Source organism: Lathamus discolor, chromosome 1 (assembly GCF_037157495.1).
Source record: "Lathamus discolor isolate bLatDis1 chromosome 1, bLatDis1.hap1, whole genome shotgun sequence".
NCBI lineage: Eukaryota > Metazoa > Chordata > Aves > Psittaciformes > Psittacidae > Lathamus > Lathamus discolor.
This window is the reverse complement of record NC_088884.1, coordinates 62,030,019-62,052,122: the sequence shown is the minus strand read 5'-3', so window position 1 is coordinate 62,052,122 and position 22,104 is coordinate 62,030,019. Positions and strand designations below refer to the sequence as shown.

Genomic DNA, 22,104 nt, shown 5'->3' with positions numbered 1-22,104 from the left:
AATCTCAGGGTCAATTGGGACAGTGGGCAATGGGTGTCAATCAAAAAATTCACTGCAGAGCTTTGCCATAGACTGGGTTCTGGAAGCCACAATAACCATTACTCCAGTGTATCATTTGACATGCAGAAACAATTTGCTCACTGAGTGTTTTGACCTTCTTTAGTCTCTGTATAGAAGGCAATATTCTTGTAATATGCAAACAAATTGAGCTACTTCTTAGCTTGAGTAGGACAGGTCAGTGCCCCATTGCTGAGCATCACACTTCCAGTGTCATCATTTTTCTTTTACCATGAGAAAAACCTTCCAGCATTTTATTACAGTAGCATCCCAGATGATTTGTGGAATCACTAACACAGACTATGGTTTCAAAGTTTAAGAGACTCCATATTAATTATGTACACACAGTACATGGCAGTTGAAACATTTCTGGATTTGTTATCTTAAATCAGACTTGTTTGTACAGCCCCCTTCGAATAAATGAGTAGGTCTACTGACATCTCTGTGGTTTGATTGCTGCCAATTCAATATGTGAGAAATAAACTTGTGACTGCCACACTACACTAGATTTAGGAGCATAAGCACTGCAATATAAATATTTTGAAAAGAAAGAACAACCATCTCCATGCTAAAATAATACAATTTTGGTCTGGGTTGAGGCACTAATAAAGGAAACTGCAACATAAAATCTAATAATGTCACAATATACTTACAAGGAGATTTAGTCTGGATTAAAAGACATACCCTTAATGCTAAACAAACACTTCTTCACATATAAACAGGGACAAGAAATAAATACAGAGAGTCATGGTTTTCACTTCGAGGAATGATGATCTAGCTAGTTAATGTAAAGAAAGCGTTGCCTTTGCTCAGATTGGCATGATGCCATTTATGACCTCATTAAAACATAAACAGACTATTGTTCATACATTTTGAGTCATGGAGGTAAACCAAGTGAAGTTAACTGGGGTAGCCTCTAGAAGAGCATGTCTCCAGCTCTTCCTTCCCCAGAGGTTTTCCTGATGCTCCTTGTGCAAAGCAGTGACAGCATGTCTGCAAAGGCCCAGCTGAAACGTTGCCGTCGCCTAGCCAGTCTCCTCTCCCTGTGGGAGGAGCGGTTCAGGGCCCAGCTGGCTCACTGCTCACTTTCAGACAAGCAAGCCTTGTTGACAGCTGTATCTGCTGCAGGGACCTGAAGGAGTTTCCAGCCTGCAGGCTCCACTGCCTGCCAGACTTCTCCTTGCATGTGCTTACTCATTTGCTTGACCAGTGAGACACGTTTCCGTTTGGGGTTGAAAGTGCTGCACAGAGGAAGTGAAGGAATTTGTGCAGAAGAGTGTACCCCGCTCCATCTGTGTGGCCGCTGCACATCTTGTGGGAACAATGGCAGAGCTGGAAACATGGTGTCCACCAGCTCCTGTCATCAAGCCTTGAGCACCTGGAGAAAATCCCCAGTTTGGGGGAAATGCGGTCCCTGTCACCTGGCTGCAGTTGAACACCAGAACAAAGAGATGATACCATACCGTGCCACTCAGCATCCTCCAGTTCAGCCCATGACTACACTGCTGCTTAGCTGAAGGACGGGCAAAGCTGCAGCCCCCTGAGCCCCACCACCGACACCTGAAGCTGGTGAAGATACCAACCCAACCACTCCTACACAGAGGAGAAAGTGACCTTTGGATACTGCACCACCCCAGTGTCACAACCATGCAAGGACCGTCCCCAGCCTCTGGGGCAGATGTGTCAACAACAGTAAGGCTAGGGAGTTGGGAAGTCCTTAAGCCCACATATCTTTCTCTTCTTCCAGACCTGGAATGGGGATTCCACAGCAATATTCATGGGGCAGATTACGTTTCCCTGTTAACAAAAGGTCTCCTGAAAATCAAACTCAAAGCTTTTGATTTCTTCATTCTACACTGCAAACTAACAAAGGGGATAATAGTAATCAACCCTGCATCCTAAATGTTAATTACAAAGGCATAGGTCTGAGAGTAAAATGTTCATTTCTAGTGAACTTTAATTAACCTCAAAGCCTAATATTATTTTACTTTAAGACGTCTTACTAGACAACAGAAAAATTTCTGGTATTTAGATTTGAAGCACAAATGTTATTTAAGGACAGATGAGTTACAAGGTAAAGGAGCCATCTGTCTGATCCAAAAATATGATCCAAAAATATTTTGCTTGAACACACAGTTCTCTCTCTTTCAGTTAATATTTTTGAGTTGTTATTCACTGGTATGACATATAAGACAGCTCTTGGGAGCATCATATACGTGGAGACATATATATATATATAAAAATCCTACGTGTGTATATATATACATACATACATATATATGTAGATTCTACTCATATGCCTTCACCTAGGGGTAGCTGAGGTTAATCAAATGCTGATTGAGTGTTCATTTCAGCTGAGCACTCCAGACAGGTCTACATTCATCACTTCCAGGGTGAAAATTCATCCTGCTCTTGCTAGTTGTTTTCTAATCAGCTGACTGCTCAATTCACTTGATTGCTCCCTCTGACTATACTACGGCTGGCTGCTTCCTCTGCCTCCCAATCACACTAATTGACCTTTTAGTCAAAAATACTCCAGGTTTCAGTGCTCTGCTCACAGATAATTGCACCCTAATGGATAATTTTGGCTGAGCATTCAATGCGTATTTCCAATATAGGCACTGAGAACAGTGACTTAGGAAGCATTTTAGTTAAAGTATTAGTGGAAATAATCTGTAGGAAAGCATGCATGTAGTCACACAATCACACACTAGCTAGCTAGACAGGCATGGCAATTAGCTTCTGGGTCTACCCAAGAGTTAGGACAGGTGATGAAAGTTGGTCTCCGTAAGTAATCACAGTAGCTCAAACAAAACCTTATCAACCCAATTCTGTTGCATCCTGTGCGAAACCTGCATCCATCCATGGAAAATTGATGGCCTCTTGAGTAACTTCTCCCAGTTACCAAGATTAGGTTCTGTTAGAACTTCACCGTGTTCCCTGTGCTATTTATGTGCCATTCAAAATGAGAGCTATCAGGAGCAAGTAAGATCTGGATTAGGCTCTAATTTAAAAGTAAGGTGTTGAGTATTCACTCAGCTGTCATCAAAGGTTAAACTAATACTGTGTGTGCAAACTGCACAAACAGCAGGGAGCAATTTGCATAGTGCTCAGAGACTTACCTTTGTCAGGAAAAGTGTGTGTGGTCAGAAGACAGGAATTAATTTGGAAAAGTGCATTCTAGTCAACACCGGTGTTTCCATTATGTGCTGCCAGAGTAAATTAAGCACCTATGAAGTTTACCCAAGATTGTTAAAGGCTTGCTTGCTGCCAAGAAATTAGTTTCTGAGATTAGCTATCTCTGAAAAATCAAGGAAATTCAGCACATAAAAAGAGCAAGCAATTTGTTTACTGAAAAAAAAGTAACATCTGCCATATTTAGAGATTTGTCTAGGGTTTTGCTATAGATCTATTTTTAAAGACATGCAGTTTTGCATATACAATCTTATTGCAGATGACTTTCCAGAACTGTAAGGCACATCAGACTGTGTGCTTAGGAAGCACAAAACCTCAAAATCTGAAAAACATTATTTCTGCAGAGCTTTCCCAAGGGATTGTACAATTCCGCACCTAGTCTAAGCCCAGAAACCCCACCTGCATGCTCAAAGATGGAGCTACCTGAACCCTTTCCTGCAATGCAATGCCTTCCCTGGGGCAGGCAGCCACACAGCCAGCCCTGCGCAAGAGCCAGCTCCTCTTTCTAAATGCAGGAAACACCACAGAGGGCTGAAAAGGGCCTGTGCTGCTTGTGCATGCTTCTGCAAATGCAAAGGTTTGGGCCCTTGGGCTTGCTAGATCAGATTGATACAAATTTCAACTTGTCTGTGGGGTCCCTTCATCAGCTATAAGCAGGGCTCTGTACTCCCTGAAAAATGGGACTTCAAATACTCAGCAAGGATCCTTTGTTTCTATAGCTGTTTTATGAAATGGCTTGAGTTACATTAAAAAAAATGATGTTTTTGTTGATTCTCGTATTAGGGCAGAGGCAGAGCCTGGCAGGGCTACTAATGCGAAGGGACATGAGACAGCGATACTGTACCAGAGTGCATCATTCTGTGCATAGCCTTTTGGGAAACATTTGCAAGGAAAACCAGCATCTGATATCTTCATTCTGTTTCAGCTATTAAACTTTACAGCAATGAGCTTTCAGTGTCATTCCCTAATACCCAACAGTCAAGGTTTAGATACAAAGCTAACATTTGGTTCAGACTGATTTCTAAAAAAGGGAATGCTGTTTTGGCTCAGAATTTTCCTCTTTCCTTAGTTTCCACATAATCATTAAATTAATATCTGCGATACTATTAACAATAACATTCTGATACTATGTCTTCACACAATTTGAAGGGACAGCAGAGGGCATATGTGGTCTTACTACCAAGAAACACCTATCTGACAGAGCAAGTTTTCAGAAGTATAAGCTTTGGCATCTTCTTTACTGATATTGAGCACTGGGGGAAAAGAGCTATTCCTATCTGCTTAATTATAACTTGGTAACAATTTGGGGCTGCTTTTGAAGGTGTTATTAGAAACTGAACAGACAAACCAGCTTTTTAAAACCCTAAGTCAACAAAAAATCAAAACCAATGTATTAATTTGAATTCCCATCATTATGAGACCATTTAGAACCCAGCTAACAACCCTCAGTGACACCTTGTCTCAGGTAACACTAGGTCCTGTGCTCAGGCAGCAGCTTTGCTCCAGGGCACAGGGTACCCAGCTGAAGGAGATGGATGAGAGCCCCAAACACCCACTGGTGATAAGCCTTATTTAGGGCTTATCAAGCCTTAGGCTCCTGTAGGAGAATTTGGGTCAAGAAACACCTATGTTTAAAGACTGACTCTGGTGCTGGTATCTTCAGAGAGAGGCTGTAGCATCTTGACATTTCAGGCATGCCTTGTTCCACTTCCAGCCTGTCATCATTTAGACCTGTGAAATACTGTCAACTCAGGTGCTTTGCCGAGGACATAAGCACAAAGGAAAGAATCAGCCAGGCTTGAGTGGGGAAAAGTATTTAGGATTCAGAATCTTAACATATCATTTTTTTTCCTTAAGTACGATGGATTTCCTCATCAGGGAAGTGCTGTAGGAGTACCTTCAGGATCCAGGGTGCAACTGGAAGTACGGGCAGCTTTCAGAATATGTTTACCATTCAGTCTCTGTATTTAACCTCTCAGGATGGATGTGCAGGTCCTGTTGAGTGTTCCACTGCTAAGGCTACTCCCGCAGCATTACCTGAGCCTCCTGTATGCAAAAGGCAGCCCAGGAGGTGTCTATGTGAACCACAGTCATCACAATCAATGCAAGGCAGACCCGTCCTGAGTCATAATCTAACAGCAACTGCAAACGCACTTTGGGAAGGTTATGATCTGGGACTTGTAGTCCTGTAGGCACCTCTTCAGAGAAAATAGCTGCATGGCTGTTTAACTTCTGTGTTTTAGAGTTGGCATACTGTCACCACGCACTGTCTGACCTGTTTTGTTTTTATTTGTCCACAGGCATTCAAAAATTAAAGCAACAGGTTTAGACCTGAAACCTATAAAGCTTGAGGACAGACTGAAAACACTATTTGCAGGTTGAGAAAACACAGTTTTCAATACTCAGGTTGGCAGGACAAAGGTAGTCACATGCACACTTCTGAGTAGAAGCAAGGGTGAAATTCCAAGATATTTCAGTTTTCTGTATTTCAGAGCACAAAGGCAATACTTCAGACTCAGAGGGCAAAAAGAGGTTTTCATCATGACAGCAAACTTCACTGTCTAACTCCGGACGTTAAAACCTCTTCTGTTTGTGTCTGATCTCCTTCAGACATCCTCACTTCAGCACTAATTCTCAAAAGCAAGGAGTAAAAATTGGCTGGGTATGGGGACTGATACTTGCTTCATGATCCAGACCATCTTTTATATACCATTCTGTGACAGGGGCAGAACTTTATGTCGCTCCACAGTTTTGAGTGTATGAGGAACTTGAAGAGGCAAAAATTACCTCAGGAACTATGGCTTGAACTGAAAACATGACAGCTGATACTGTACAAGTTTCCTGTTGCAATATCAGCACAAATTGCCTTATGGTTAAGCACACATCTCAGGAAGGAAACATCATTTTTCAGAATAAAACATAAATTGAAACAATATCGTTAAAAGGTGATATGCAGATAAAGCCCTTACATAGAGCAGTTATCAATACATATATGTATACACACAAATAAATAAACAGGAAAGCTACAGACTGTGTCATGACTCCGTGCTCCTGTTACTCACACCAGCCAAGAAATGACTAAAGTGCTGGGAAAAAAGAATAAATTTTTCTTCTTTTTCCTTTGAAAACCACTAAATGAAAAAAACCCAACCACACGTTATCCTGACCAAAACTGTTGACTGGACATCCCAAACTAGCAATCAGAAACAAATATTCACAAAGAAAACTTACTCCCAATATCAATGGGAATTTCTCTTGGTCTCCTGTAGACATAAACACATGACAAGAACTCTTTCTTTTCAGAAAAGAAAAAGATGAGTGACGTTGTCAAAGTGAATCCCTGCCTTCGTTCCCTGCCTAATTCCCACAACACAGTAGATGGACTGCCCCCTCCTAAAATGCGTTCTTCTGCCTGATGCTGGTGTTTGTATTTTATTAGTTATCTCTCTGATGGAATAAAAATCCACATTATAGTTTTGTAGAAAGCTATTACAGTGTTAATGTCTTTGTGTTGTGTTTGGTTACACTGTGGCAAGCATACTTTAAAAGATGAGAAACTTTTAATGCATTATTGCTCTGAAGATAACCATTCTTCTTATTATTTATGTTACATTTATGCCTAGAAGCCCTGCTGAGATTGTGCTAGGCGGTTTTGAAAGCCACAATATGAGACAAGCGACAGACATTTTTCCCATCCTAACACATGAACCAAGCAAAGGCAGAGAGGCAAGCTAGGCACAGAAAATAATGTGCTTCCCCAAGGGTGGTATCGATAGGGATAAAAACACATCCTGACTCAGGTACAGTCCTCATTCACAAACTGTGGATCATCTCTGCTTCTGCTCTATATCTTGAATTACTTTTAATAACTTTTACCAAGAAAACGTTTATCAGTCCTTTCAGGTTAAATGAAACAGCATGCAGGGTACAGATCTATACCACTGGAACATCATGCTTATTTAGTTATCGAAGGCTGCAAAAACTTTCAGCGGCCCCAGTGTAGTCACTGGAAAAGAGATGAAGAAAAATCTGCATGAGGAAAAGTCTAGTGTGTTCCAGTGCTTCCTGGTTCATTCCTCTTTCCAGGTGTAAATCAAGTTCTCTATATAACACAAAATCAGGCAGGCAAATTTTAATGTTCCCATGCCCACCGACAGTGTTGATGACAAACAAAGCCACTTTGGTAATACTAACAATGTAATATTCATCAAAGCAAGAAACTGATTTCTGGAGTGATTTAGATTCACAGGAAACTAAACTCTTCTGAGGTCAATGGGATACAGGTTCCTGATTTGCAGGAACATCAATTCCTGAGGAACTCTCGTGACTGTGTGTCCACGTATCCTCATCTGTCTTTGCACATTGCTGTAAAGCACCTGAAAACATATTAAAGTAGTATCTAAATGCAAGCTTGACACATAAAATCAGAGGCAGTTTTCAAACAGAATCTTCTATGTCTCTACTGGGTGCGTGTACACGTACGCAAGGACATGCATGTGTCAGCAACCTTCTTGGTGCACTTTTATGAGTGGCAAAGAATAATTTCAACTGGCCTGTCCTAAACAGTAATAAATGTCATTTACAAGGCATTTTTGCTTGGCTTAAAGATGTATTCTTCACTTGGTGCATGCGTAAGTATTGTCATTATCCCTGTGGAAACTGCTCAACTGAATGGAAAGGTTAGATAGAGAAGCTGACAGAACGGGAAAATATTTTTCCTTGAAGATGAATCAGGCTTTAAATTTGGTGATGAAAATAAAAGGAGCATGTGGAAAAGATCAGAATTATGTATATTCTTTATCTTCAAAGAGTCTCAAAAAGTAATAAGTGAAGTTCCTGCTCCCCTGGAATGGGAGCAAGCTTAAATGTGTATTACGGAAAGAATGGGATTTCCAGAAGACTTCATGGGTGGTCCAACACCTCTTCACTGAGCACTGACCTGAGTGAGACCAGATGGGGTCCCATGCAAAACACTGGAATATCCCACAACAGGCTTTTGTGCCGAGGAGTAGCTGACACCAGAAGGATGTGTCTGTTCACTCAATCCCTTCCTTAAATCTTGCCTAACCCAGGTCATGCTAAGGCCTGATGTGTGGGTGGGACTAGAGCTATTAGGTCATGGCAAGAGCACCAGGTAGGCAGGAGAGGTGTCCAGGAAGAGCTGAAGGGCCACTATACAACCATCATCTTTTGTCTGGTATTTTCCCCAGAATCTACTAACTTGTGTAAATGGTACACACAAAATCAAGATGGAGGGTATAAAACATCAGCTTACCCAAAAAGCTTTTGGAGTGGGTTCGAGAGCAGCTGGACTGCTAAGGCTGTCATACTTCCTGCTGTGTTACAGGATGTATCACCATGACGGAGGACGAAGGATGACCACTCTCACCACTGGCTAGATAACTAATTCTTTTCTTTTGATCATAGGTGCATGATATTAAGAGTCACAAGTTATAAATTAGGAAATCTTATGACTTGAATAGTGAATAACTGAATTAATGTGTCAGATTAGTCTAGGCAAAGAAGGACTGAGCCCCTTTTTGTTACATTTGTGCGTTATATTTTTTAATGAGCTCATGAAATAAAGTTTAAGTCACAGAGTACATTGTCCTGTAAATTTGAGAGATCCAAATGGACCTTGATAGCCGGTGCAGAAGACTCCCAGCCTATTATATCAGGCTGCAAAAACTTGCTGCTCCTCAACTCTTGCCCTTCCTGGACATGCCTCCTTGCACCAGCTCCATAGGCCCTTCCTGCTTTTTGGAGACAGACAGGATAGGGCAGGTATGTTGTAGAGAGCCAGTGCCCTTGGCTTTATCACAGGTTCTGTTTCTCCCCAGAAAGCATGGGGGAAATTACTCTTTCCATTATGACAATCTCTCTCTCTTTAACATTTACAGCAGTCTCTTTCTGCTTATTTCATACTATGGACCCCAGATGCTTGAACAGCCAAACCCTTGGGCAGAAACTTTCATTTGGCCACAACCAAAACCACATGAGATGCCAAAATTTCCTTTGTTCTGAAAAAAGCTGTTACTAGTTCTCTCCAGTAACACAAGAAGTGCCTCTCAAGATTTCTTCCTTACCCAGTGTATCAGTGCTTGTCTTCCTTCTCTGAAGAGCACTGTTAATCTAACCCATACTTTACAATGACACAGATTTAGACTGAGCATACATTTCCACGTGCCCATCATTTAGCATCCAGTAAAAAAAAGCATTCAGAAGTACTTATTAAAATTACTTGTACATTTTATAAATTAACTGTATCAATTAATAGCTAATAAATAGCTCAAGGCTGACACAAAACTGAATTAATAATTGAACACTAATAACTTATTCAATGTAGTCAGCCTCTCTGCCTTTTTCTGAGACGACTTCTTAAGAATTATCCTCATTTTTTTTGTCCAGACAGGGATCTTCAAATCTGTCTTTGAAACTACTTAAAATCTTTCCTTCTCTTGAAATGTTATTACTTCCCAAGATTGATCTTGCACAATTTATTGCAAGTATTTCATACTAAAGATTCAAGTGCTGTTAAGAATTATGATGAGTGAAATGCATGGCTTTTTTCTGTTCCCTCATTGAGTTATTCTTCTCATTTAAAGGAATGTTTTTTAAAAAACCCTCTCAATCTCTGCCTTCTTCAGGGACAGACACGAGGGAGGGCAGAGGGAGCAGATAACTGGCTACTGGAATTTGGGAATATCACAGCTTTTCCTCTCTGGCACAAAAGATTGGCTGAGGTAGCATCACATTGGAAAAAAACAGGCTACTGTGAGATTACTGCATTTGCAAAAAGATACACACAGCATTCTAGACAGCAAGGGTTTGCTGGTTTTTTTGCCTTCTCACTGCAGGAAAATAATGGTGTAATCAAAAATACGCTGAAATCACTAAAAGCCTTTGAGTCTTTCAGTTGACTTCAGAGGCCTATTTATGTCATCTGAGATGCCAATACGCAGAATCGCTTGGTGAACACTGACATTTTAAGGACAGATACTGTATAAATGTCTACCTGTAAGGACAGGTACTACATGAGTACCCAGCTTCATACTGAAGAATTAAAAATGTTTTTTTCCTTTAGCACATCCTACTAGTGTGCAAGTAGAGACAGAACAAGTTGAAAAATTGAGAAAGGGAAAGTAACCAGAACGGTGACCTTTACGTAATGCACCCAAAGGACACCATGACAGAAGATCCACAGGCTTTCAGATGAGGAATCTGTGACCCATGTGGCTTCAGTCCAGGCTGAAGCCTCTGTACTAACAAATAAAGCTGTAGGCTACAGACACAGCACTTGCTTCCAAATGAGAAGAAAAGTAAGGAGCAACCATCATTCCTGGTTCTTAATGCTGCCTTGTATTCATTTCTCCCTGTTGAAAATGGTTGTTCAGCATAATGCTTTCTCTGGTTTGCTAGAGATTTAGGTTTTGTATAGTACTACTAGCTTGGGAAGATACTGTGCTTTGATGCTTTCCCTGTTAATTATTTTAATGCAACTTGAATTAAAATTTTGCTCATTAAATATTTCTAGAGATGAGCTTGAGGCATAGCATTTGGAGGCAGATTTCTCTGAAGTTCAGGACACACTGCATCCAAGCTTTTAATGCCACTAGCTAGGATACAGGACTGAAGATCAACTGCTAGCACTGCCACTGAGCTGCAGTGCCTTAAGAAAATAATTTTATCTTTCAGAACCTCTGTTTCTCTATTTGAAACTAAAACTAACAACAATAATGCCTTTCTTTGTGATGCCAGTGTGTAACTACTGTTAAGTGTTGTTCTTAGATGTTGTTCTTGTGAGAGTGGTTTGCCTGGTATTTTGGGTTTGGTCCATTTTAACTTGTTTCATTTTAAAAGAGTTACTCACAATAAATATTCAGCTCCTCAGGTGATTAGGATGCTAACCAACACAGTCAGACCTACCGATACACAGAGCAAAAATTCACACCATATAGATAATTTGTATTACTTCACAAATAAGTAAATAACAAGCAGTAACACAAAGCAAAAAAAAGATGGTATCTGTTTTGCCCAAGTAGTAAGAAATCAAAGAAACAAAATAATGGCTCAAAAATCTCATAGCTGGCACTTACCACTCTAGCTGTTTACTAGAGCAAGACAGAATTCCCTCCTGCCTTGCAGAGAGCTGGAGTTACCAGTTAGCTGCATTGCAGCTATAGGTCTCAAGCACTGCACTGTCTCTGAATGTCAGCCCAGAAAACACACAGGCCAGGGAAGAGGCTGGACTCAGAGCCTGGGCATGTGGGGAGAGATAAATCACCTTTTCAGAGCTGTAACAACTTCCTTCCAGTCATCCTTCTACCTGACATGAAAAGGGTGCAGAGCAGTGCTTATGAGGATCTGAGCAGGTCTCACCTGCTGTTTGGTGTTCTCCAAGTAGCACAGTTTTTCCCCTGAAAAATCAGTCAAGCACAGAACCACTAGGAAAACATGATCAGATTTTGCTGTGGAATGACTTATGCTTATATACCTATGTTGGGCGGGTATATTCATATAAAAATCTGCTTGATCAAACATGCTTGAGATGCAATTTAAAATATAGCAGTCGCTGCAGCAACTCTGAAATGAAACTTTTCACCTCTTTAATATTAACTGAAGTCCCACTGCAGCAAAGTGGCTGGCTAATTATTTCTACGTCATTAAGCAGGGGTTTGTCAGCATGTAGAGACCTGACTTCCTTGGTAACCACAGACCGATTTCAGGGCAAGTCGGGCACCACAATCTCTCTGATGTACCAGGGAACCTGAAGGTGCCTACAATCTAAAAGAGAGCAAAATGAGAAAGGGAGGAAACAGCAGCCTTTACTATATTTGAATTCATTAATAAAGGCCTTGGAGAACTCCCTGGAAGGCATAGTGGAGCTTGGGTTTGCCAGTGTCTGGCTGAAACACTGTGCAAGTACCTGCAAGGCAGAAAAGGAGGTATTCTCCATAGGTTAAGAAGCGCAAAGTGGCTCAGGGATGCAGCAAGACACTGTCTCCGCATTGGTTTTTCTTTTACTCCAGACAAAAGCATTGGAAGATGGCAAATCAGTGGTGAAGGTAGCCTGGCAGCTACCTGTGCTTTGGGACACTGGGCACACTGGGGCTGGGACAGTGTCAAGGTCTCTGATCTCTACGGGTGTGCTGAAAAAAAAGAGGAAGAGCTTTTAACTGAATATTGTTCTATTGTGCAATGAGTGAAACTCTTACAACGTTATCTATGAAATGACCTGGTGGGGATGGAGTGGAAAATGACAGGCTGGAGCCAGTCTTTGCAGCAGGGCTTAAGGACAATCCTGCAGGCAGCAGTTGTGGAAATGCTGCCGTGGTGAAGAGGGTTGAACCTTTTACAAGAGAGTGGGGATAAAAAGGAAAGACAAAGCAGTTATCTCTTTATTCCCTGGTGCATGAAGGGTTAAAAAAAGAAAATTAATGGAGAGATGAAAAGTTTGGTGGTTTGGATTACTTTCAAGGCTTGGATCAACCCATCCCTGAGTTGAAAAAACAGGACAATAGTGTCCACTTGGCTCAGCTGCAGACTCTATGGATTTTTATTACCAGCGGCTGGAGTTCAAGATGAGTGAATTGTAAATAAGGAGAAATGAAACACAATAAAATAGTCTCCAGAGATTTACCTAGAAAACATCTGGAGTTTTGGCACTAACAAATAGAAATCTATACCAATGGGAACACAACGTATTACTGTGAAGTGTAGTAAGAAAGAGCACAGATAAATGAGAAGTTAAGGCCTCCTATATATCACAATAAGATATTTCAGCTCCTTTCGCTTGTGCGAGTTTCTAACACTCTGAAGTCCTGCCAACAGTTTCATTGTTACCTTATTAGATGTTCTTGGTTTACTACCTTTTGCTTTGTAAAGCACTGATTTAGTGTCACTTAATTTAATTTTTAAAAACATAACCAGATGTCCTGTTCATTTAGTATATGAGAAAACAGTATCAGAAACATGTGTTTTTATGCATTCCAACGCAGATACTAAGATTTCTTCCTCTTGCTAAAACAATCTCGCTTCTGAAATAAGTTCCCCTTTTATCTTTGACATCAAATGCCACACTGGCACACAACACTACTTGAATCTTTATAAATCTCTCTTAATGCCTGTATTTAACCAAAAGATCCTTAATTTGGGGGTTTGTCTCCTGGATTCCCACAGAGCTTTTCATTTCTTTTACAATACTGACATCATTGTTTGCATGCTGGAATGGCCTGGCCCACTCTGTTTAATGGGAGACAGCGGCCGGGGAAGCACTTGAAACAAGGGGCCCTCCCAGAGCTGGAGGTAACCAAGCGTAATGGTATGCTCCACAACCTACCCACATTGTTTAGGTAAACTAGTTTAAACACGGGCAGCACAATGACCTCGGAGAGCAAAGGTTAAGGAACCTCCCAAAATTCAGGCTGGGTGGTGTTCAGCTCAGCAGGGACATGCATCTCCTCCCAGTCAATGTTTAACTGGCTCTGTTCCCTTTTTGCCAGGGGTGTAATATCATCCTGTTTAAATTTAATAGTGGAGAATGAGCCACTCAGCACCCAATGCAAAAAGTGTAAATAAAATTATCTCTGCACTACTGCAACTCTGAAATTTGTTCTTTCCTAATGTATTTTGCAGAGACACACATCTGTGATTAGCAACTATTCCAGAACAGCAGTAAGTTTGTAAGGTTACTCTAAATTGAGAGTTGCTTTCGTTTGCGGTTATGAACTTTCGTTGGCCCAATGAGGGATTATTTAGATGTTCTGAAACCCCACAGCTTCAGTGCTTGCCAAAATAATAATTCTACATTTGGCTAAACCTACAAGCTTTCTTTTTAAATTATTTAGCCAAGAACAACTAAGGCTAGATGCTGCCTCCTATTGCGTCAGTACCACAGGCACAGATGAGTCTTCCTGTGGATGTTTACAGTCACCACAACCAACATGAGCACAAAATAGCAGGGTGATGGACAGACTCTCACCCTGCCTGACATTAGCACTGAGGCGTCAGTATGCCTCTCTCTTACTTTATAGCTGTAGCCAAAGTTGATACTTCAGGCCAGCTCTTTATAAACTCCTCTGCAGCCTGAGGAGGAACTCAGCACCCTTTGTGCCCAGTACTCAGATTCTGTCTGTTTACCCCAGGGCAGGGGCAACTTCTTCTGGGAATCGTGCCATGACTGAGAACTTACATGGTCATCCAATACCTGGGTCTGGTGACCACAACACTCCAAATCCATCTGAATCAACAGCGCAGATCTTCCCACTCTTAGGCACAGCCAGGAAGAAAGCCAGGACCTGGAGTCTGAGTCGACATTCACACCGATACTCTTGTGAGTGCAAGCCCTGCCCCTGGAGGTTGTCCACCGACTTCAGTGGGTGCTGGATTGTGACTCTAGAGAGGGCAAGTATCTTGCTGAAGAGGCTCCATGAACTCAATTGATTCAAAGTCTTTGCTGAACCTGAACCAATACATGGGTTCACTATTACTTGCACGTCTGAAAGCACAAAGTAGGATTTCAGTAGTGGGGCCCAGGCCCACTATTTGTAACATTGATCATGCTACTCTCCTAACAAGCACAGTGGCAGGGTCAAAACAGTTTCTGATCCACCAAGGCCTAACAAACTTGGTAAGAGCCCACCTTTTTTCCCTCTGGGCTTCTTCAGCCAAACACAGAAGCAGAAACCCCAACTGACCCCCCATGTTCAACCACTCAAAGCCGTCTTGGACTCCTTGATTCTGTAATTACTGGACAGAGCCATCACTTCCTGCTTTCCAACCACCAATTAACTGGAGACTCTCATATGCATGATAATAAAAACCCCTTTCTCTTACTGATCATGAAAAAAAAGAATGTAGACAATGTAATCACATTATAAATGGTATTCAATTAATTGTTAGCTAAAAATTATTCAGATGATGGCTCGTAGACTGAATAACTAACAAACGGGAAATGGACCAATTAAGCAAATGGACAGGCTAATGATTGCAAAGTAACAAAGTGAGCCGAAGGACAATTTGATAAATTAATAGAAAGCTTCTAGGTGAGATGACACATAAGGCATAGGGGAAATAGGGAGGCATGGGTAACTGACGTTCTGCAATCAGAATACAACTCTATTATGAGACAAAGAAGGATTTCACACAAGCAGAGCCTATGGAAATCAGACATTGCCCTTTGACACTCTTCACAGAGCTCTATAGTGATACTTCAGTCACATTGCTCTGACCTAACAGAGCACCATGACATCAAGCAGTAACTTGTTTTAAATACAAGCAGAATGATTTTGATATAAAAAATACATATACTAAAATCTGATTATGAATAAAAGCTAGATAAAGGAACTGACTGGAATTAAGACATTTTAGAAAACTATTTAGACTTTATAAGAAAGTGAACATTTTGCTTTAAAACAAGCAACACAGGCTAGCAGGCTAACAGCTGTTCCACTGAAATGACTGTTGCAGTCTCAGCAGCTCTGCAGTACAAGCTCAGTGCAGGAAGACAAGAAAGACATTGCATCCGTGAGTTAGCTGCCAAACGATGCCAAAACACACTGACATATCAGCCTAAGTTAGTCCTGTGAAGGTTCATGCGCAATTTCAACCCCTGATTACCATGCTCTGTGTCTTCTCACTAAGAACCTCATTTTGATGTTTGATTCCAGCCAGATTTTGTTTGTAACCTCATAAGGAAATGATCTGATGTTTCTTCCCCAAGCCAAAGTTGCAAGCATCTGGAAATGACTGACTGACAGTACTCATTTTGCCTGAAAGACACCTTTGCTAAGTGAAGACTTGATCTGTGCTAGAAGCACATAGGTATTAAGGAACAATAATGACAGGGCATTTGCCATCTCCCCTTTTCCCCCGAGGTTAGAAACCCCTTTTCCTCTGTCCTTCAGTTTTTCCAGTTGTTTACTTAAACTGGAGTTGCATCTACTTGAATAGAATCATTCACCTAAACTTTGCTCCATTCAAAAACATTGCAGTATATGAAACAGCTACTCCAAACATATCTCTTTCAATGCAATAAGATACCATGAGTGCTGGGGCACTATTACAGAGGACTATAACACTCCTCTTGTTCAAAGAGAGGCAGGGGAGGGAGGTGACCTGCTCTGGGCTCCAAGTGATACTAGCAGAAAGTTAATAGATGGCAGCACACAACTCCCAAATCAGAAAAAACCTGCAAAACCAGCAGAACAAGAAAGTCAGTTCCACTCATATCGTGGTTTCTTCAGCCTTCCTATTACCTTTGAATTACAGAGACCCATTCATTATGCTGGAGCTAAACAGTTTTTGCACTAAGTGGTCCTTTCAGTAATATAGAGCAGTGCAGCATTTTGCGGTGCGGAGAACTGGCTCATTTACTTGTATACGATGCTTACGGATTCATAAACCCTCATCAAGAATTATCCCAAAATTGCAGCATGTTTTCCAGGGTCTTCATGTTACATGAAATGTTCAGCCCTGCTTGAGGCATGTTAATATGTAAGAAACACAGGTATGCCTCAAAGCAAAACAATAAAAGGAGTTTTTTTGCTTACTCCTATGACTCTTGATGTCGTATGGTTTTAGCACAAGTTTACTCTCCATACTTCATTTCTAAGATTATTTTAAAAGGACTTTGAACACTTTCCAGAGGCCATTTCTTGCTTTTACTTTTAAGTGACTGATTTTATTTAAGATTCAATCCTACTAAAACATAAGCATCATTTTTTAACTCTGAGAATAATGTACCAGTGACATGCATGGAGATTTGTATTGGCAAGTTAAGGACTACATCTGGGAGTCCACAAAAGTATTTCAGTGCTGAGCCACAAGACATTCACCGACTGCCTTAGGCCTTCCAGAAACCTACAGTTTTCCAAAAGAACCTCTTACCCAGCAATTATACCAGCCATAAAGAGAAGATCAGACCTTTGTGGGTGCTGTTCTACTACAGCATAGTCTACGTCTTCAGCGCTGCGGTGCCAAAATCATAAACTTTGCCTTCACTTCCTGCAATTTACTTGATAATATATGTAATTTAAGGTAACATCATCATAATTGTTTTTAAAGCTAAATGGATTTTCCAGGGGAGTTATAGTTATGATCTAAGAGTTGGAAATTCCAGGTCTGAGACAGACTTTCACCATCCTCGGTTTGTTAAAAAGGTAAAATTTTGTGCTCTTCTGAGCACTCAGACATGAGCCAGGGACATTGCGTTGCATGAACAACGCAAAAAGGTGCAAATTCATCTCACAATCATAGCAGATCATGGGAAGTTACAGGGCTCACAACCACAGTTACAAACCAGTCTCTTCTTCTGTACTTAAAATCTGTATAGCCACTCCAAAAAGAGGTCTTCTCACAGTGGCTCAGCATCACCAAACTTTTACACAGCTCAAATAAGTGTTGCAAAAACCCCAGACAATGGCAAGTGGCTTAGCTGTGCAGCTCATATTCAATAATTTCAATCGATTTTACAAAACAAGCCCGCAGAGCATTCTTCTCTCAACTCAAACCAAATGAATCCTACCTGTCACTAAATGTACTGTGCTCCAACAACAGTTTAGCTTGCAATGCAAACAAGAATGTCACTTGTCCACATAAGACAGTAACCTATGTTTTTACTGCCCACTCTGCAAAATGCACAGGCACACACACACGTAACAGTCCTCAAGAAGCAGCTGAGAGCTTCATTTTCAGTTTCCATCCCTGGAAAAGGATCAGATAGAAATCTGGTCTGAACCACCCTGTCCTTCCCAAAATGGCTGCTTTTACCCCCCAGCTTTCTAATTTGGCCCATAGCAATCACATCAATTTAACTCATCTGTAATACATCTCTGAAAAAAAACGCGGCCAGTTTTCATGACTTCAAGAATACTTAGACTGGTTTTGGATGCATGACCAGAGATGGGATCTTGTTTTTCAGGTAATACGCAGATTGTGACCTTGTTTTGTCAAATCTTTTTTAGCTGATCCCCAGTCCAATAATAAGCCCTTCCAGGACAGCAGCGCATGCTGGTGGCCTGTTCCTGTACCATTCTCTTCCTTGACAGTGGCACACACTGCAACAATCTCAGCTTTAGTCCCCTCCCCTATATATCCCGGTGACCCAAAGCATGCATGCTTGCTTCTCGACTCTGTTTCAGGAATAACTACTTCAGCTTCTTCTCCATAAAATATACATTTGGTTCTACACAGTTACATCACCTATAAAATGTTATAGCCACCTCACTGACAGCAGGATCGGAGGTCTTAGGACACGTTTATGTTTCTATGGATCTGATTCAAGACTGTGATGAACAGCTAAAGCCCTCTACTTGCTAGGCTAATAGGCTACCTGCCCCTACATACGGAGAGATGAGCTTAAGGTCCAGCTGGCATGAACAGAATCTAAGCATGGGTTTAACACTGAGAGCAGTGCAAATGGTCTTACCCCAGTGGAGGACACTGAAGGCAGTGGCAATGCCTGTGCAATGTAGGAAGGACAACATGAAAGCTGTTCTCCTAGGCACCTTGCCTGTCTCTGAAGCTGCATAGCAACATATACACTGTCAGCTCTAACTGGAGCATCACCTAAGATGCCCGAGGGATAAGCATGCCACTAGGCATGATTGCACAGGTACTCTGGAAGGCAATGGCAGAAAGTGGGTAGGATGCAGGCCCTGCCAGGCCTATGGCTGCCTTGCAGACTGCTTCCACAAGTAGCTACAAGGAACTTGATGTCAAGTATAGCGAGAACAGAACTGAGCCTACAATAAATACAATCAGACTCAGAAATCTCTCCTTGAATATTCTTTCACAGAAGAATTAAATGTTCTGCTACACCCCTACCAACAGGGAGCACATGAAAAATAAGCAAACTGAAACTGGCCCTCTAATACCATCTGTAAAGTTGCTGCTGGCTATGGCTTTCCATAAAAAGGTTTTATATTGATGTTCTCAGACACCCAGGCCTCCACCTTCATAGAACTTAATAAAATACAATTGTGGAAGTAGGAAACTTATCTCAAGGTGATATTATTGGAAAAGGAGCGAGATTACCTGGAAGCTATAGTTAAATTGTAGTTGCTGAAGATCCAAACCAGACCCAAATCCTTATTATATGCAGATGTTTCATTTCATTTCATCTCCACAATCTGATATATAAAAATATACTTAGACATGCAAGGCTCCAAAAGTCTCCTTCCTTTTTCTAAACTAAATAGGCGTCTTTTTTTTTCTTTCTATTTAGATTTTATTTCTCAGTAAGCAGATGTGCTCAGACAGTATCCATCTCAGCTGAAAACCACCTAAACCTTTCAAAAAAGGTTTCTAAATTTTGCTAGATAAAACTCACTCAATGTATTCTAAGTTTTCATATTAAGACTAGTTTTCCCCCTCTGCAGACCTGGATTTTCTGTGTCACAGATCTATTGTAAAGCAGACAGATTTGTTTACCAGCAATATCTAGCTGGTGTGAAAGCAAATAAATGAACTGGAATATTTTCAGGAAGAGAAAGTAGACTTTATTGTCTCATTTCTGTGCTTCATTTAGAATATTCATTCTTTCTTATCCTTTTCCTATGAACAACACTGCGAAGATGATGTGTTTGTATGCTTTATATCCTGTGCATGATGCGATCTCGAATCGACATGCTGGAAGCAGTAACAGTTCTACTGCAGCCCCCAAACTTCCATCTACTTTCATTTCCTGTAATCATACATTTGGGAGCAGAGATCACCCTCAGACTTGTGGAAACACTTAACATGTAAGAGAAAATTATTAAAGTGTTTCTAAAAAGTGCTGGACACACAGATTTATCCAATATTTCTCACTGCATCCCCTTTAGAAAGCAGCTATGGGAACACCTTTCCCCAGGGGTTGCAGAGCACAGTTTCACCACAGGTTCTGCAAAAGAAGTCCTGAGCATACTGCAGCAGATACTGCCAGTCCCTTACTGCTGCAATGCACCAGTGAAACTATCGTCACACACATGCAGCAGAAATGAACAGGCATTCATCACTTCTGCTGCTCCTCTAGGCACCGGTCCCCTGGGCTCTCCCTGTATGGAGCTGCTGGAGCAGCACCAGTGGGGCTCCAAGAGAGTGCAGATGCATCTTGGCAGCATGATAAGAGCCCAGGCTTCCCACCCTGTGAGCACACCCTGCTTGTCGCCTTAAAAGTGAAGATTAACTGCTATGCTGCCTGCTGGTACCAGGGTCCTGAGGTCAGGGAGAAGGGAAGTGTTATGTTTTCCACTGAAGCTTATGTAGCAGGTCATTGAGTTAAAATAGCTCCATGTGGCACGTGATGGCTTTGCGGAAGCTGCTGTTCTCAAGACATTTCCCAAGCTGGGGTTCAAAACTGGGCGTTTCAGCAGCCATATAATGCAGGCTTGCAACATGAACTAGCATTTGGGGGAGCCTATTGCCAGCAGGTTCTCTGCAATTACAGGCTGTTTTCCACAGGAATACAAGTGGGCTGTAAATTGGCTTGCCGCTCTCAGGAGAGCACTGGAGTCCTGTATTTAATTGCTCTCAATGGTTTCACGGCCTGGGGCAGGCTTGTGGCTATCCACTTTGTCGTGGGAGACCCTGAAAAATGGGATACTGCATTTAAATGGAAACAGTTCTTCCCTCATTTTTAAAATAAGCACATGTAATGAAGCTTTTCAGGCATTTCAAACTGCAGACCCAAAGCCACAAACACACCCATGTTTGTTGGATGCCCACTTGAGTTTTTATCAGAATAAACTTCAAGCAAATAATATTTTATTGGATTACCAGCCACACAGTAATAGCAAAAAAGCATCGAATGCTCTAAACATTTACCATAGCCATTGACACGTATATTGCGTGCACACTCAAATATTTGCATGTATGTACACCCACATATACTAATTTCCCTTTTCTGTTGCTCTCTGAATATGTACAGTTAAACACAAGTAAGCCCTTACTTAAATCTAAGAATGAATTTCACTCCAACAGTTTCTCAGGATATTTAGGATATTTTTCCTTATTCTTCTCTACAGGGACACTATGCAAGGTATAAAGAAACAGAAACAAAAGAGAGGCACTTGGCCAGCCAGGCAACTCCCTTTGCCAGACTGCAGCTGTTCTGTTTAACCTTTTCCCTTCATCCATCAGGATTCACCTTTTCTTTCTCTCTCTAGCATAATCGCAACAAAACCCATTGAATGGTTTGAGAAGTCTTTATGGATGTCTGTGAAGGTGGCAATGCTGAAGCAAAGCCTTTTATATTCCCCCTCACTGAAATGGGCTAGAATTGCTCAGAGAATCAGTTACTCTGTCTTAACTGGAAAAACAAATCAGAGCAGGAATGGCCAGAGGGAGGGGGAATAAAAAAGAAAAGAAGAGGACACTTATTTTTTTCATCTAATCTTTGGAGCAGACAATCAGGACGGACACAGGACTGCACCTCCACTTGGCAGGCTCTGCTTTGGCACTGGACATGCAGAAGCATAAAGCATACTTCATTATAGAAACATAACTTCTTTTGGGGGGTTGTTGGTTGGCTGGGTTTTTTTGTTCAGATTCTCTCCAAGAACACTGTAAAGACATGAACTGATTTTTCAATCACTTGCTTTGTGCTCTCCTCATTGAGGGAACAGACTTGTGGAAAAGGCTGCTGACAACTGTTGTGTTGTTGAGCCAAACCTATTTATGCCAAGATAGATTTGTTCATTTCTTCTCCCAATATTTTCCTCTCTCAGACTTTCAATAAGGCAGTAAGGCAGAAAAGCAATGAAGCAAACTAACAGTCTCAGTGTGACCATATGCACATCACCCCCAATTGCTGGATCCTGTAGTGCAGTAGTTAATTTTGTGTGTCATATTTTATGTTGTACTTACTAGCCT

General features: G+C 41.3%; 1 protein-coding gene across 4 annotated transcripts in view; it reads right to left on the bottom strand.

The window, feature by feature from the left end:
• Positions 1 to 22,104, bottom strand: part of LMNTD1 (lamin tail domain containing 1) — a 171,510-nt gene that overhangs the window by 44,816 nt on the left and 104,590 nt on the right. For 2 of the 4 annotated variants that reach the window (XM_065665083.1, XM_065665082.1), the window contains exon 1: positions 14,444 to 14,493. The exons of the other annotated variants lie outside the window; for them this stretch is intronic. In XM_065665083.1, the coding sequence (XP_065521155.1) occupies positions 14,444 to 14,491 (48 nt within the window). In that variant the 5' untranslated portion in view covers positions 14,492 to 14,493. Of the gene's footprint in view, positions 1 to 14,443; positions 14,494 to 22,104 lie in introns of those variants that run through there. 4 annotated transcript variants of the gene reach the window in all.